Source organism: Barbus barbus, assembly GCF_936440315.1.
Source record: "Barbus barbus genome assembly, chromosome: 45".
Classification (NCBI taxonomy): domain Eukaryota; kingdom Metazoa; phylum Chordata; class Actinopteri; order Cypriniformes; family Cyprinidae; genus Barbus; species Barbus barbus.
In genome coordinates, this window is record NC_136723.1 from 5,432,979 (window position 1) to 5,448,963 (window position 15,985).

Here is a 15,985-nt window from a genome sequence, read left to right on the forward strand (position 1 = left end):
CTCATGTCCATCAAGCTAAAATCATGCGTTTTAAACCATATTAGTTTAAACTTCTGTTTTACGGTTTTCTGAGTGCACATATCCAAAGTGAAAGCTATCACACAACATGCCAGTACTAAACCAAGTTCTTTCATGTCTTATTGCGCTTAAAATGTCAAATATACAAAAGTTTGTTAAAAACGCTTAAGTTTCAAAAACGCAGTCGGTTATGTCTGTGAAGGTAAACAGCTGGGAAAGAAATCTCACTTCTATATTAGATCTGTGTATTAGGTGACAGCAGCGTAATATACAGTACCTACTGCTGTCTACCGTTGTTAATATTAATACTGTTGTTGCAGTCTTCTGCTGTTAATATGAACCAAACAATAAAAAGCAGAAAATCACTCACTGCTCTGGACTGAATAACTGCTATAGATTTAATAAGACTTTTTTTACTTGAATGTTGCTTTTAAGTAGCTTCTCTAGTGTGAAGAGATATATGGCGGCTTGCGTCTCTCAGGGCGGAGTCTCTGCTAATACAGCCGTGTCTGTTAACAGTCGGGGCGGGGCTTGTAAAATGTGACATCATATTTTAAGGATTTGTTTAGAGCCGTTTAGGACTGTTTTGGCTTGTAAACTGTGCTTGATCTGTGCATATTTCTTACCTGTTCGAGACCAGATGACTTTTTCGCTGGAGGAAGTATTATGATGAAAGGATATTTGAAGTTAATGTCTTGATGGATTTGTTCGTTACAAACAGGCAGCTTTTCTCGTCACAAGATGTTAATTGATGGACTGGAGTGGTGTGGATTGTGATGTTATCAACTGTTTGAACTCCCTAAATGTACTGCTTGTTGACAGGTGGCAGTGTGAAAATCAAACCAGGTGTCCGATCTAAATCTGGACCTGGCACTGCACAATCCCCATCAGACCGTCTGCCTGCGCTGGGCTCTGCTGTTGATCTCTTTCCGTCTGGAGACGGCAGCGAGTCGTGTGACGTGGAGCGCTGCAGCGGTCACGGGACGTGTGTGAGTGTGGAGGGTGAGCCGGTGTGTGAGTGTGAGGAAGGATACAGCGGGGATCTGTGTCAGAACGCCGCCTCCAGCCGCACTGCACTCGCGCTCATACTCACCTTTCTCTTCGGAGGTGCTCTGATGACCGCCGTCATCCTCAAGAGGAGGTTAATTTCTTAAATATTATAAATGTTGTTTTTATGAAGCACATACTTGTATATCATACTACCCCCCCCCCTTATATTATATTTGCAGAAGGGAACAAGCAGCGAGGGAAGACGCCACTGAAAAGGAAACACTTGTGACTGATGTGGAAGAGCACACAACCTACTCTCTCAACTTTGCTAATGAGTTGTATGATCCTGAAGAGGTACGATGAGGTTTCTGTAACTTTTCTATACTAGTTGCATGACATTATTTTAGAGAACAAAGATGTTTTAAAGCACTTATTCGATTTATTTTTGCAAATAAAAAATGCGCACAATACTGGTAAACATTTCATTTTTATGAGTCTCCGCTGAATTGTGAGTTTTTTTTTTTTTTTTTTTTTTTTTTTTTTTTTTTACACTTTTAATAATAGCCTAATCTATTCATCCACAAATGCGGAACATTATTTAATTTTTGTTCAAATATTTAGTTTTTGCCCTGTACTTTCATTGTATGGAAAAGAGCAGCCTGGACATCCTGCTGAACCTCTCCTTTTGTATTCCGCATAGGAAATATGGCCATAATTCTACTTGTGATTTTTTTTTCATCATTCAAAACCTCTAAGAATTCTCTCAAATCAATTCAGAATTTAATCTTCTGACTCTTTTTCTCTTTCCTGTAGGCTCCGATTACTCCAGCCATTACCATCACCCCTGTTGTCAGCTAATATTTTTATTTATTTATTGGTCTAATAAAAATAAAAAAATTGCAAGAATATGGTGATTTCACTTATTTCAATAAATATATATATAAAAAAGCAAATAACATGAAAGGGTAGTTTAAACATTGCAAAGTCCAATGTCAAGAAGAGCTTGTTGCATATAAACTTGCCACGGATGTTGAAACAGCAGGTACTTGGTGTTCTCAAATATTTACACAGTATTTCACAAGGGAAACTGCAGGGTTAGTGCCAGAACAGAAACCTAATGGGATTGTGAAACCAAAGAGTCTAGTTTTTATTGGAAGTCTTAATTATAGCCTGAAACTACATGTACTTTTATATGCAAGAAGCAGATCTGCAGTCCTGTGTCCTATTTTGTGGTGTTCGTGTTGATCTATCACATTTACAAATGTAATCTACGGTCTCATTTTATAGTTGTGTGGTTCCTATAACTCAAGTTCAAAGCTTCGAGGTCTTTATTGCTTGGTCATTTGAGTTGCTGCTTTAAATAACCTGCTGTTCCTCCTTGGGCTTCAGTCTCCTATGCACAACAAAGGCTTGTTTGGTTATGCAAACCCAGCCCTACTTCCAATACTTTCTTTTCTCCAACCCATCCCCCATATGAAACATGAACCAGTACCTGAACAAGAGGAAGAGGCTCGCTTGTGTGAATCAGTCTTTGTGCCATCACAGTTTGTGGAACAAAATTCAAATTTGTTCACTTTATATATTCCTAAAAAAGGTTGAATTTGGGTTCCTTTATGCAGTCACTAATGAGGAGCATATTGGCTTCCATATTGACATTTATATCCAACAGTTATTTAAAGGGCTTATGACATGAGAAATCAAATTTGCCAATCAAAACTTAAGTAAACCTCAAGGAACATATTAAAATAAGAAATCCATGTCATGACTCTGTCATAATTAAAATAAGAGAGAAATTATTACATTTGCAACTGCTCAAAGCAGAGAAGAATCCAGTATAAAGTAAAACACGTGTTTCTATCACAATCTTAAGTCCAAAAGGATCTTGCAACTTGATCAAAGGTGAGGACTTGAGTCTGTGAGTGAGCAAAAAGATTCCCTTTTACTTCAACTGATGCAAAATGAATGTGCGAATCGGTTCGACAGAATGAATCGTTCACGAACTGGACGGTACTTGACACTGAGTAAGATCCATTAACCTATTTATATAGGCACAATTTACATTATCATATATTTTAAACACGTTTTGAGATCATTGTAGCATGTCATTGTAGCAGTACAGGCACATCTCAACAAATTAGAATATCGTGACAGTTCAATTTATTTTTTCAAAAAGTGAAAATTTCATATTCTAGATTCTTTACATGTAAAGTAAAACATTTCAAAAAGTTTTTTTAATTTGGATGATTACAGCTCATGAGTCAAATGTAGTATCTCAAAATATTAGAATATTTACACTTGAGTTTTAATAAATGACCATCCCTACAGTATAAATTTGGGGTAGCTCTTGTTTTTTTGAAACCACAATAATGGGGAAGACTGCTGACTTGGCAATGATCCAGTATCATTGACGTCCTCCACAAAGAGGGTAAGTCACAGAGGGTCATTACTGAAAGGGGTGGCTGTTTACAGAGTGCTGTATCAAAGCATATTAAATGCAAAGTTGAAATTGGGTAGGAAAAGGAGCACAAGCAACGGGGATGACTGCAAGCTTGAGAATACTGTCAAGTAAAGCTGATTCAAACACATGGGAGAGTTTCACAAGGAGTGGATTGAAGCTGGAGTCAGTGCATCAAGAGTCACCACGCTCAGACGACTTCAGGAAAAGGGCTACCAAGCCACTTCTGAACCAGAGACAACATCAGAAGCATCTTACCTGGGCTGTGGAGAAAAAGAACTGGACTGTTGCTCAGTGGTCCAAAGTCCTCTTTTCAGATGAAAGTTAATATTGCATTTAATTTGGAAATCAAAGTCTGTATGAAGACTGGAGAGGCACAGAATCCAAGCTGCTTGAAGTCCAGTGTGAAGTTTCTGAAGTCGTTGATGATTTGGGGTGCCGTGACATCCAGTCCAGAGTCAATGCAGCCGTCTACCCGGAGATTTTAGAGCACTTTATGCTTCCATCTGCTGACAAGCTTTATGGAGATGCTGATTTCATTTTCCAGCAGGACTTTAGCAACTGCCCACAGTGCCAAAACCACTTCCAAGTGGTTTGCTGATATTACTGTGCTTGATTGGCCAGACAACATGCCTGACCTGAACCCCATATGGGATCTATGGGATATTTTCAAGAGAAAGATGAGAAACAGTCGATCCAACAATCCAGATGAGCAGAAGACTCAATAGTGCCTCAGCAGAGCCACAGACTGATCGCTTCCATGCCATTCCTCACTGATGCTGGAGTTTGTGCTAAAGGAGCCCCGACCAAGTATTGAGTGCATAAATGAAAATACTTTAAAGAACTTGAACTTTTCTGTTTTGCTAACACTTTTTTTCGATTGATCTTAGGAAATATTCTAATATTTTGAGATACTGATTTTTGACTTTCATGAGCTCTGATCATGAAAATGAAAACAAAAAACTTTTGAAATGTTTTACTTTACATGCAATGAATCTAAAATATATGAAAGTTTCCCTTTTTGAAATGTTATAAGAAAAAAATGAACTTTTTCACCATATTCTAATGTTTTGAGATGCACTAGATGTACGACTGTCCAAAGCGGTCCGAATGATTCGATATGGACTCCTTAAGTTAAACTTGAGAACCGACTCAGATGAGCAATAAGCACCTGCAGTTCTGTGTCCCATTTTGAAGCCTATTGTGCATTGCATGTCTCTCTATCAAACCTTTACCGTTTTATTCCTCATTTTATGGTTGTTAAAATCAATTAACCCATGTCTGTACATTTTAGGCTGCTCCATAAAAAAATAAATTTTTAAACACGTTTTGAGATGATTGTGACAGCAGTATTATAGATTCGGCATAAAAAAAAATCGAATTTAGTCCTTTCTTTTTAATTTTGAACTGTCGCTGTCTGAATGATTCATGAGCGAAAGGGACTCGGTGAGTTGAACTTGAGAACCGATTCAGTGATCCAGTCACAGTCGTAAGATTATGAGAGGATAACAATTGAACTGTCTCTTTCTCAAATGTTTTATGGAGGACGAGAAATGACTTAAGTATAAATAAATGAATAAATGCAGAAATAAATACATGCTGAAATACATAAATGAAGAAATAACTTATTAAATGTAGAAAAACAAATGAATGAATAAATAATAAAATGCAGAAAAACGAATGAATGAATAATTAAATGCTGAAATAAATAAATGTAGAAAAACATAAGTGAATAAATTAATAAATAAATGAGCAAATAAATAAATTCAGAAATAAATAAATGCAGATATGCATAAATGAAAGAATAAATAAATAATTTTGTCAAAAGTGTCATTTTTAATTGTGCTATTTTTGGGTTATACTACATTTATTTTTACATTTATTTCTACATTTCTGTGTCCGTATGTTAATAAGGTAGGCGGTCCTAACCCCTCTCAATGCAGGATTGGTTAAACAGGATCGTTTTCTGTTTTAAGGATCATACTATGCCAACTGTGCTCAGGTGGCGTCATTAGGCGCTGCACGAGGGCGGAGAACTGTGTGAAAGAGTACATACTTTAAGGGCGTAGTATAAGTAGACACATTGAGACGCAGCATATGTGATTGTTTATCGGGTCACGTCACCAGTATGGCACAACCTACACTGATTTAAATTTAGTCAAACTGTTACTCCGGTGCTCATCTGGCCCTTGTTTGTCCTGTAAACTGAAAGTTCACTCCTCCTTGGCCATGTGTTACCTGACAGGTGTTTAGTTTCACTGAGTGTTGTGCTGAATGGGTGGGTCTCCTTTCTGCTTGGAAACGTTGCTTTATTCTTTCCGTCTGTTCTAAAGGCACCATCATTTCCTCATTAGTACACAGGTAAACCCCTACAGTTTTGCATTCCAGTCATAGTTCTGAATATATGTTTGAGTTTTCACTTGGAAAATGGTGAGTAGATTTAAACGTGTACTCCATTTGTGTATTTTTCTTTCGCCTTCGGGAGTATTTTAACAGTGCACCTTAAGGCTGTAACCTGGCATCAGATTCACAGGCTGGCTGAATGCTTTCATTGGCAGGGTTACTGTTTTGTTGGGGCTTGTGTATTTCAGATGTGTTCATGTGTTAGTTTGTTTACCGTACATTCATTTTCATGGAGAACTTGCTTAAAAAGAACTATACATTTGCCTGTGTTAAGTGATAAAGTTTTATGTTTGTTTGTATTTCATAGTTTTTGTTTTTGCTAAAGAATTGGTTACATTTAATTTTCTCACTGATAATTTAGTTTATTTCTTGAAACCATGTGTCATTTGGTAAACTGTGCTGTCCATTGAAAACAGGCTATATTTAGGGTCTAGCATGTGACATGCATATGAGAAAAGTGACACATTTTTATACTAAAAACTGTTGAAGTCAGATTTTTAGAATTTATTTACATCTGAACTAGAAATATACTGTATACACATACGTTTAGGGTCAGAAAGATGTGTTTCAAAATAAATGTTTATCAAATAAATATTTGAAATTGAAATAAAAATGTCATAAATATTTTATTTGAATATCAATTTATTTTAATATTTTTTAATATTTATTTTAATATTTTAATTATATTTATCATGTTTATTTAAATGTTAATGATTTATTTATTTGCATATATTAATGGATATTACATCTAAATATTTATTTCAAAATAAATAAAAAATATATATTCAGCAAGGATGCATTAAATTGATCAAAATACATTTATAAGATGACAAAAGATTTTTTTCAATTTTGCAACACCGAAATATACTAAAATATATTAAAATAACTTATTTTAAACTGTAGCATTCACAATATTTCAGTTTTTATTGCGTTTCATCCGATGTCTTTTGAAAACATTAAAATAATCTTATATAATTGATTGTAAATTAATAATGTCTAGTAATTCAGATTATGCATTACCCCTAAACTGTGGAAAGTTGTCACTGCACCACTCTTTTTTTTTTTTTTTTTTTTTATGAAGTCATATTTATACAGACTTACAATATTTCTGCTTTCTTCCTATTGCATTAGAAAACAGAGATCCTGAAAAACAATTATGCGTAATTGCCTAGTTTTGTAAGTGGCACATCTTACCCCACTCTCCACAACCTTGTTGTCTCTGCCTGATTTGCTCAGAGTCTCTGTTCTTCAATCAGCATTTGTTTATGTAGTTTGCATGTGTTTTCTTGTTGCACTCCAGAGCTTCAGCATGTCTGTTCCTGCCAGTGATGATGGTGGTGTGTCTCGCCATCTGATTTCATGTGCTGATATAATATGCAAATATGGTAGATGTGTGCTGGTGGACGGGAAGCCCACTTGTGAGTGTCAGCTGGGCTACATTGGAGACACCTGTAACGAAACAATCAATGACGCTCTGTCTCTACCGCTCGTCTTCGGCGTCCTGGCTTTCATCATTGGCTTTATCATCCTGTTCTTTGCGATGGCTTTTTTCCGGCAAAGGCAAAAGGCGAGGAAGAGGTGAGACTGAGACCCTTTTTTTTATCATTTAATTCAGGATTACAATAAAAATGCAGTCCATGCATAGAGTTGGAAGAATACACCTGATGTTTTTAATTTGGTCATTGTGAATAAATTAAAGAAAAAAACAAAGGAGTGTATCATCTCTAGACCCTCATGACATGATCATTTTAACAAAGTCAATGTTAGTTCAAGCTGTAAAATATCATGTGGTGCAACTCCTCGAAAACTTGATTATATTTATATATACATACAGTATTGTGCAAACGTTTTAGGCCACTAGTGCTTTAGCGAGCTAAAAAAAGGTTTTAAGTCAGTTATTTTGATCTTTTGCTGTAGTGTGTCAGTAGGAAATATCAGTTTTCATTTCCAAACATTCATTTTGCCAAACATCACACTTTACCAAACCTTTTTCCATTAATTGTAATAATCCAGTGAGATTTTTGTTTGCACAAAGAAAACAGCCAGTGCTCCACACAGAGATCTGATCTGATCATATCATCGTCCAGTCTGTCTGGAAGAAACAGAACAAACTGAGACAGACTAAATCCAGAAGAACTGTGGCAACGTCTCCAAAATGCTTCAAGACACCTCCCTGCAAAGCTAACTGAAAAACTCTACTCGAGTGCACCGAGGGCAAAAGCTGCTTTAAATGCAAAGGATGCTCACACTAAATGTTGATTTAATTTACTTCATAGAAGTTAATTAATAAAGGAAATCGATTTATGACATTATCTTTGACAGCATCCTCATTTAACAGCATTTGTTTGCTTTCACAAGTGTCTAAAACTTTTAACGGTACTGTAACTTTGCAGGTAGCTTTCATGAAGCATCTTGAAGACGTTGCCACAGTTCTTCTGGATTCAGTCTGTCTCCGTTTCTTCATGTCATTCCAGACAGACTGGATGATGATCAGATCAGATCTCTGTGTGGAGCACTGGCAGACATTCACTGGATTATTACAATTAATAGCAAAATAAATGTTTGGAAATGTAAACTGATATTTCCTATTGACACACTACAGCAAAAGATAAAAATAACTGACTTAAAACCATTTTTAACTGTTGAAAATACAGCAGGAGAGATTGTCTAACTTTACATACTGTAACTACAACATTACATTTAAGTAACGATATTTAAGAATAATATTACATACCAGTAATATTGTGGTTTAACGTTAAGGGTAATGCAGCTAACGTTACCTGAGGGTAAAAGAGCACGAAAATGGAAGTTATTGTTGGATTCGGCACGTCGCAGACATTTACTTAAAAAAAAAAGACCTTAAAAGATCAATTTTAGTATGAAATGAACTTTGCACGTGCACACACTCGCTCGCAAGCACGCACACACACACACAAATAATTTAATAGCAATAAAGAGATTTTATTGTAACGCTAACATTAACTCGCACAGCGACAGATCAAATATCACATTAACCGTGAAATCACTGTGCTCTTACCACAGTTTATTAAAAATAGAGGTAAATAATCATATTATTTTACCTTATAATCCCGCTTGCTGCGAGTTGCTTGACCGTATGACGACGAGAGAGTGAAGAATCCAGAAAAATAAACCGGTTGGGTCAAAATAACCCAACCCAAGTGTTCAGTGGTGAAAGAACCCCTTGCAGTCCATCTGACCAAGCATTAACAACCTAACTGTGTGTTTACAGTACCTCAAACAACCCAGAATTATGACCCAGCACAATTAATGTGTTTACAGAAGTAACCCAGCACTTTTAAGAGTGTAGCGTTTTAAGGAAACTGATAACTTGATTTCAGTGTTGCATGATTTGCGGTGATGAAAAAGCCTGTAAACCAAATTTATCATTTTGTTAACAGAAAAAAGGCAGCTGAAGAAGCCCAGTTAAGAAATGGAGCAAATCTTTAACATGTTTTAATGCAGCGTGCCATAAAATAGGTTTGTTGTTCTACATCATAATGACTCAAATGAACTCTTATGATTACAATATGGTAACTCACTCATTTCTCTCTCTTTGCTTCCCTCTTCAAACAGCACCATCAACTCATGAAGCACTCGCACTCCAATTAAACAAACTTTCCACTTAACTCCCACTTAAATGTGCATGAATTGATATATTCATCTCATGTTATACTGGTGTACATATGTAGGTATTGAAGTAGCACTGAACATTAACTGAAATACGTGAAGTCCGCAGCACATTTGAATGATTCTAGAACATGACTTGGGTTGAAGTCGCTGCAGGGGAGATGTGTGTAAATCACGTTAAACATGCATTGACTGGTTCCTCAAACATGCCAGGTATTTCAGTGCTGTTTTTCTGCTGTTATATTTAGCTCAGTCCTGACTGGTGAGTTTTAATTTCATGAACTGATAGGCCATTTTTTTTTTTTTTTTTTTTTATGGGTTTTGGTTGCGTTTACTTTTGGAGTTTCCCAGCAACTCTGCATTCAACCTTTTATATTTAGTTTAGTAGAGGCCTCATTCAACTGTTAACATGACTGTCTGTACAGTATTTTGAATAAAGATATTTGTTTTTTGTCTGCTTCTATGTCAGTCGTATTTCAGACTTAAGGACCGATTCTGTGCACTTCAACAATATTTGCTATATTATGGCGATATGTTTCCACATGAAAAGGATTTTTCATCCGACATTTCCTTATCGAGGCATCTTTATTCATGTAAATTAATTAATTTCACATTTAGTTTTAATGCTAATCATATACTTTTATTTTAATGCCCCCAGTTTCTGTTATCAATATGTATCTAATTGCATATTTGCAATAATAAACAAAGTTCATGTTGAAATATTCCATTATAAATTACATGGGTAAGTGCATTTTTGTACACAATATAGGCCTATATATATTATTATTATTGGTATCATCATAATTCTAATGTTTGCAACAGTCCTTCTTCTTAAGATAAAAGTGTTTCCTTATTTATTTCTTCAGGTCTTTTGATTAGGGACTTGTTTTTTTGTGAAACGGTAGTTATCAGTACACACGTACAACAGTGTTTGCTTTTAATAAATGGTACTTTAATACAAAACAAAAAAAAACATATAAAACGAAGAACCATTACAGATGACAAACCTTGACCCCAGTGGAAAATTACAGTAAAATAAAGTCATTATAATCTTATTTTCCCCTTCTTCCTTTATCTGGATGCATGGTGTAAGACCATTTAACCTCATTTGCACTGCTGCACTTATGTATCTGTTTTATAATTAATCATTAACTATTAATTTATTGTTGTAATACATTTTCTCTTTTGTTGTGTAACAGGTAAATTTGTTTCTACTTCCAGACTGAAGATATATACTGCCTGCTTACTGTCGCACAAGAAGCAGCTGATCATTTATTATGCAATGACATAAAGTATTTATATGTGATATTAATGGATAGCCACAGGTTTAAATGTAAAAACAAAATAACAACACAAAAACTAGGTATTGAATACAACAGATTTGATTTTGTGGAGCAATATACTTCATATCATTGTTCACATGACACATGCTGTAGAGCATGCAGTGGAAACAACCAGTATTACTAGTTACACTGCATCACAGACCTCTTTTGACTAACTTTAGGTTGTTTTTCCACAGCAAAGGAAAATATTGCACAATTCATTGTTCAAATGAGCTAATTTTTATAAAATCAAATCTTGCGGTATTATTGTGATATATCATTAACTTATATCTTCCATTAAGATGCATGAGTTGATTTAACCTGCGTCACCAACCTTATATTATATTTTGTCTATTTACAACTCTGAAAACCTTCATGTTTCTTAGCTTAAAAGTGCAACTGGCAAGCACAATCATTAACTGTTGTAAACATGTAATATACTTGTAAAAGTAAGAAAAAGACTGGCGTAACAAGTGTATGGTCATCTACACTCTTAAAAATAAAGTGTTTTTTATGCAGCGGTGCCATAGAAGTGAAAGCAAAATATTTCTTCTAAAGAACCCTAAAAATCTAAATTTTTGCGCAATTGAAAGGTTCCATGGATGTTAAAGGTTCTAAATGGAACCATGAGTGACAACAAAGAATCTTAATTTAGTGCATTGTTTAAACCTCTCTCAGGTTTTTAACAGTTGTTATATCTCACAAAATATTCACAGTATGTACTGACTAAGTTAGCAATTTCACAGATCGGCATCATAAGGTCTTCCGGTGTAAGATGTGTTGACAGATCCTCTATCTCGGGGTTTGGCCCTTGGGAAGTCCAGATCGTCGTCCAGTGACTTCTGCGAGTACGGCACGCTGCTTTCAGTGCTCCTGCTGAAGCTTCTCGGGATGTTGACCCTCGGCAGAGGCGTCGGTCTGTCCCTTGCTGGCCGTTGTGTTGTGTTGGTTCGAGGCTTTTCTCCACGGTTGCATCCACCGCAGCAGGAGCAAATCCCAAGGAACATCACAAAACCCCCAAGGACCTCCATGATGCCTCCGATGTAGCCCAAAACGATGCAGTATCCGACGCGAATGTCATCCCCTCTGGTTGGATCTCTTAAGACGGAGGTGGAATTGATGCTGGTGAGGATATGAGTGTACCACGCAATGGGAATGATGGTCAGGGCTCCAGAGCAGAAGATAAGGAGGCCACCCAAAGAAGCCAGTATCCATCTGGGTTTGTCCTTCCAGCATCTGACTCCAGGTGTTGCCAATGCAAGGCCAAGCACCGTCACAATCAATGACGCGACCATCATTCCTTTAGCAATCGGAATGATCTGGCTGTTAAAATAAATTTGGTCCTTGCCTTGCTGGTTGCACTCTTGGGATCTAGACGTTGTGAAGCTCCTGCAGATGTCCCAGATTCCTTGTTCCACCACCAGATCCGAAGGCCCGCTTGCCAGGTTGTGGATTGTGCGCCAGTTGGGTGCGACTGTGCTGGTCAGGTTCAGGATCCATCCGCAGGGGGCCAGGACCATGCCAAATATAAGGATCCCAGGTGTCCGCATGGCTGAGGGTTGAGCTGCTGTCAGCTTCTAAAGTGAGTCGAGTGTGTCTGCTGCTTAAGAAGAAACATACTGAAACTTGGAGGAGGTGGTTCTGTATGATTAGCATCTGAAGGGCGTGGTATTGAATGTCTGGTTCAAACAGAAAAACTGGTTTTCGATGCATGCCGTGTTTCAGCCGTACCTGGAACACCAGTATGCAGGGCTAGGGGATAAATAGAAGAGACTGGGGCAAGTTGTCTCAAAGAAAAATATCAGGTCAAAAGTTAATCTGCATAAACATTTGTTCAATAGCAAGTTGTCTATGTTGGTTTCAATCACCTAGTACAAAATTGTCTTAAAATAAAATGTTTCACACACTTATGCCTTTTCGTTTCATTACAATTCATTCATTTAGTTGATAATTGGGCCAAATAATGTTACGATATACATTTTTGCAGTTTAATTTTTTCACGTTTTTGGTTTGTTTGATTGTTTCGCAACTGCTTTACAGTTTACATTATGCTGAAAGCCAACACATGATCAGTAATTATAGATGGTATAATAATAACACATTTTATCATACTGATGAGTTACTATATTACTAATTGTACATTCAAATATATATAGGTTCATAAATTAAAATATAATTTAAAATCACATTTAAAAACAGCAAAAAGAGGATAACATTTATTATTGGAATGCATAAAATTATACTTGACATGTTCAAAATGAACAGTTTGTAAACATATTTTTTATTATATTAATACAGGTAAATATATGAGGACATTGTTCATCCATCACAATCATAAACATACAGAAAAATAAACAGCCTTCAATCGTTTGCCCTAAATTTGATGGGTGGACGTCAATTACAACATTACCGTTCAAAAAAACTTCCACAGAGATATTCTGCATATCATTCTGTCTATCGTAAACATCCGTGACAGACATTTCTGCAAACATTCAAAACCTATCCTGTGAGCAGAGGTTGTGCATAGATTAGCTTCCTTCAGAAGAATGTATTTGCTTTTTTGTACTTGGTATAACTGTACAAGCTCGAGAGGTTCCTTATAAGTTACTTATTTACACATTAGTAAAAAGACATCGAAGGTAGGCCTGCTGCCACTACAATATAAAGTGCAATGTACAAAACCAAACTAATGTTGTTAGTGCTCTTCAATAGAACTTCAAAACCTTACCAGGTACAATAATTATGATGGTATCCATAATTTCCGCTAAAATACTATAGCTGACATGACCGATAACATCCATGATAATACAGGCGGTAAAACAAAAGGTCACATGATGAATTACAGTTAATCAAAATAGCCTTTCCGTGAACCACGGCTAATAAAAACATATACAAACAGTAGGCCTACACACACACTAAAGTAATGTTCAACATGAACTAAACATCCTAAAATGTAACTTAAAACACAAAATTTAGGCCACTTCCTTTTACAGTTTTCACTGTAAATTTTACAGTAACTCTAAGATTTACTTAGAAAAACGTCACTTTTCATTGTAAAATATAAGCCACTTACATTGTAAATTTCAGTTAACGTTAACCAACCTGAAAAAAAAACTTGCAAAGTTATAGTCTCAGAAAAATCCGGTTGATTAAAAAAGTTGCTCAAAAAGATTTACAGTGTACAAAATAAATATTTTTCCACAATATTTTACATTAACCTCTTTGAACACGGACGTGAAAGTGCACTTAAATCAAACTTAAATGGTTATAATTCATGAACGAATACATTTTTAATATGACTTTCCTAAGCAATGTCAGATTTTAAAGGTTTCCACAATGAATTTTGAGATTTTAAGCTTTCAATTGATACATAATTTATGATGATAAGGAAAAAATATTGATCTCAAAAGGTCAAAACTCCTGTTATGTTGTAGATTTTTGAGGAGCACTCTTGTCATAAATTAATCTATTACTGTTAAATAATTTGTAAAACAAAAAATATATAAAATATCTATTTAGGAGACTTTTCCAACTATATATAGGCTAGTTTGTCATGATTACATTAGGATTTAATTGCAATATAGTGAACTTATAGGCTTCTTCTGAGGGGACAGGTGACAGTTAAGAGGTTAAATGTCTTAATCTAATATATATTTAAGGGATAACCACTAAACAGAATTGTCATTAAAAAGAGAAACTAAATGATTTCATCTGATCGACAATCGTTTTGTTTGTTCACAAGATTAAAAGTTAGTTCTTTCACAAATCTGTGTCGTAAGGTCGTGCTTTATAAGCAGTGCTAGTCGCTGGTCTGCTGTCCTGTTGTCTCTTGGCCCGAGAGAAGTCCATCTCGCTTTGTTTGGAGTAGTACGGGACGCTGCTGCTGCTGCCGCCGCTGACGCTGGGCACCGTGTCTCTGCGCCGGGGAGAGGGATCATATCTCGGCCTTTCAGCGCGCTTCCGACCGCTGCAGCGCCGACACAAACCGATGGACATCACCAGCCCACCGAGGACCTCCATGATCCCGCCGATGAAGCCCAGCACCAGGCAGTATCCCACACGAACATCGGTGGATGCGGAGAAGATGGAGGTCATGGTGTGAGTGTACCACGCCACTGGGATGATGGTGAGGACCCCTGAGATGAAGATGAGGAGACCTCCGACCCCAGCGACCGTCCAGTGCGGTTTGTCAGTCCAGCATCGCACTCCAGCTGTTGCCACGCCGATGGCAATGGCATTGAGAATGAGCGCCGACAGCATCAGACCTCTGGCGATCTGGATGATCTGGGCGCCGAAGTACTGCGTGTCCTGCTGGTTGCACTGAATATCCCGGGACGATGTAGAAATCCTGCAGATGTCCCATAATCCTTGCTGGAGGACCAGGTCGATGGGTTCTCCCGGGATGTTGTTGATCGTGCGCCAGGCTGGTGACACGGTGCTGCTCAGCTCCAGGATCCAGCCGCAAGGCGCGAGTACCATCCCAAAAATAAAAATCCCTGGAGTTCGCATGATGATGATGATGGTGAGGGAGATCACAAAAAAGATGCTTAATGGATGGATTTGTTTCCGGTTGTTTAAAAAGTAGCTGGGCAGCAGAAACTTCTCGCGGGAGGATCCCGTAAAATCTGGCTATTGTTGAACGTCACGTGACTGTGTGAGCTTGTCAACATCAAAACCGCTCCAGGTTTCGGTAACCTGTCCTAGGCGCACCTGTGGAGCCCCGCCCACTGAGTCTTACATCACGCGCGACACGAAAGATTCAGGAGAGACTCTGGTGCTGATGGTGATCAATGACAATAAAGTAATACAGTTGATAGTTTAATTGGAATATGCTGTCAATTTCATTTTATACAGCATTTTTTTTTTACTACTCAACTTTTTAAAATAAACAAGACCCAATGTATTTTTGTATGGAGGGCCACATTACTCAAAATTAAATAATTAAATAAATGTTATATATATATATCGTTAAATGCATAATTAAATACATAAATAAATACATAAATGTAATAAATAGGCCTAAATAAATTCATAAATAAATATTTATTTATTTATTTTATTTTAATTTAATTAGGGTTACGTGCCGACAACTTATCCCTGAAAATGAAATGTGGAGGAAATGAATTGTGTGAAAAAAATGATTTATTTA

The 15,985-nt window shown here is 36.7% G+C and overlaps 2 protein-coding genes and 1 long non-coding RNA gene across 6 annotated transcripts; 1 reads left to right on the forward strand and 2 right to left on the reverse strand.

The window, feature by feature from the left end:
* The first annotated feature begins 5,524 nt into the window (after window positions 1-5,524).
* On the forward strand, window positions 5,525-10,245 carry LOC306863928. Of its 4 annotated transcripts, none has more exons than XR_013783725.1 (5): window positions 5,721-5,824; window positions 6,998-7,042; window positions 7,167-7,444; window positions 9,286-9,364; window positions 9,461-10,245. It is a non-coding gene; the product is annotated as an uncharacterized lncRNA (long non-coding RNA). The 4 variants fall into 4 exon arrangements; XR_013783727.1 differs by having other exon boundaries at window positions 5,821-5,893; window positions 9,461-9,971; XR_013783724.1 differs by lacking the exon at window positions 6,998-7,042 and having other exon boundaries at window positions 5,525-5,824; window positions 9,461-9,971.
* Window positions 10,246-10,453: 208 nt separating this feature from the next.
* On the reverse strand, window positions 10,454-13,166 carry LOC306863925 (claudin-23-like). The gene has a single exon (XM_079407525.1). The coding sequence runs from the start codon at window positions 12,384-12,386 to the stop codon at window positions 11,577-11,579; it is 810 nt and encodes a 269-aa protein (XP_079263651.1). The 5' UTR covers window positions 12,387-13,166; the 3' UTR covers window positions 10,454-11,576.
* Window positions 13,044-15,488, reverse strand: LOC306863926 (claudin-23-like). The gene has a single exon (XM_079407526.1). The coding sequence runs from the start codon at window positions 15,343-15,345 to the stop codon at window positions 14,596-14,598; it is 750 nt and encodes a 249-aa protein (XP_079263652.1). The 5' UTR covers window positions 15,346-15,488; the 3' UTR covers window positions 13,044-14,595.
* Between the last annotated feature and the right edge of the window lie 497 nt (window positions 15,489-15,985).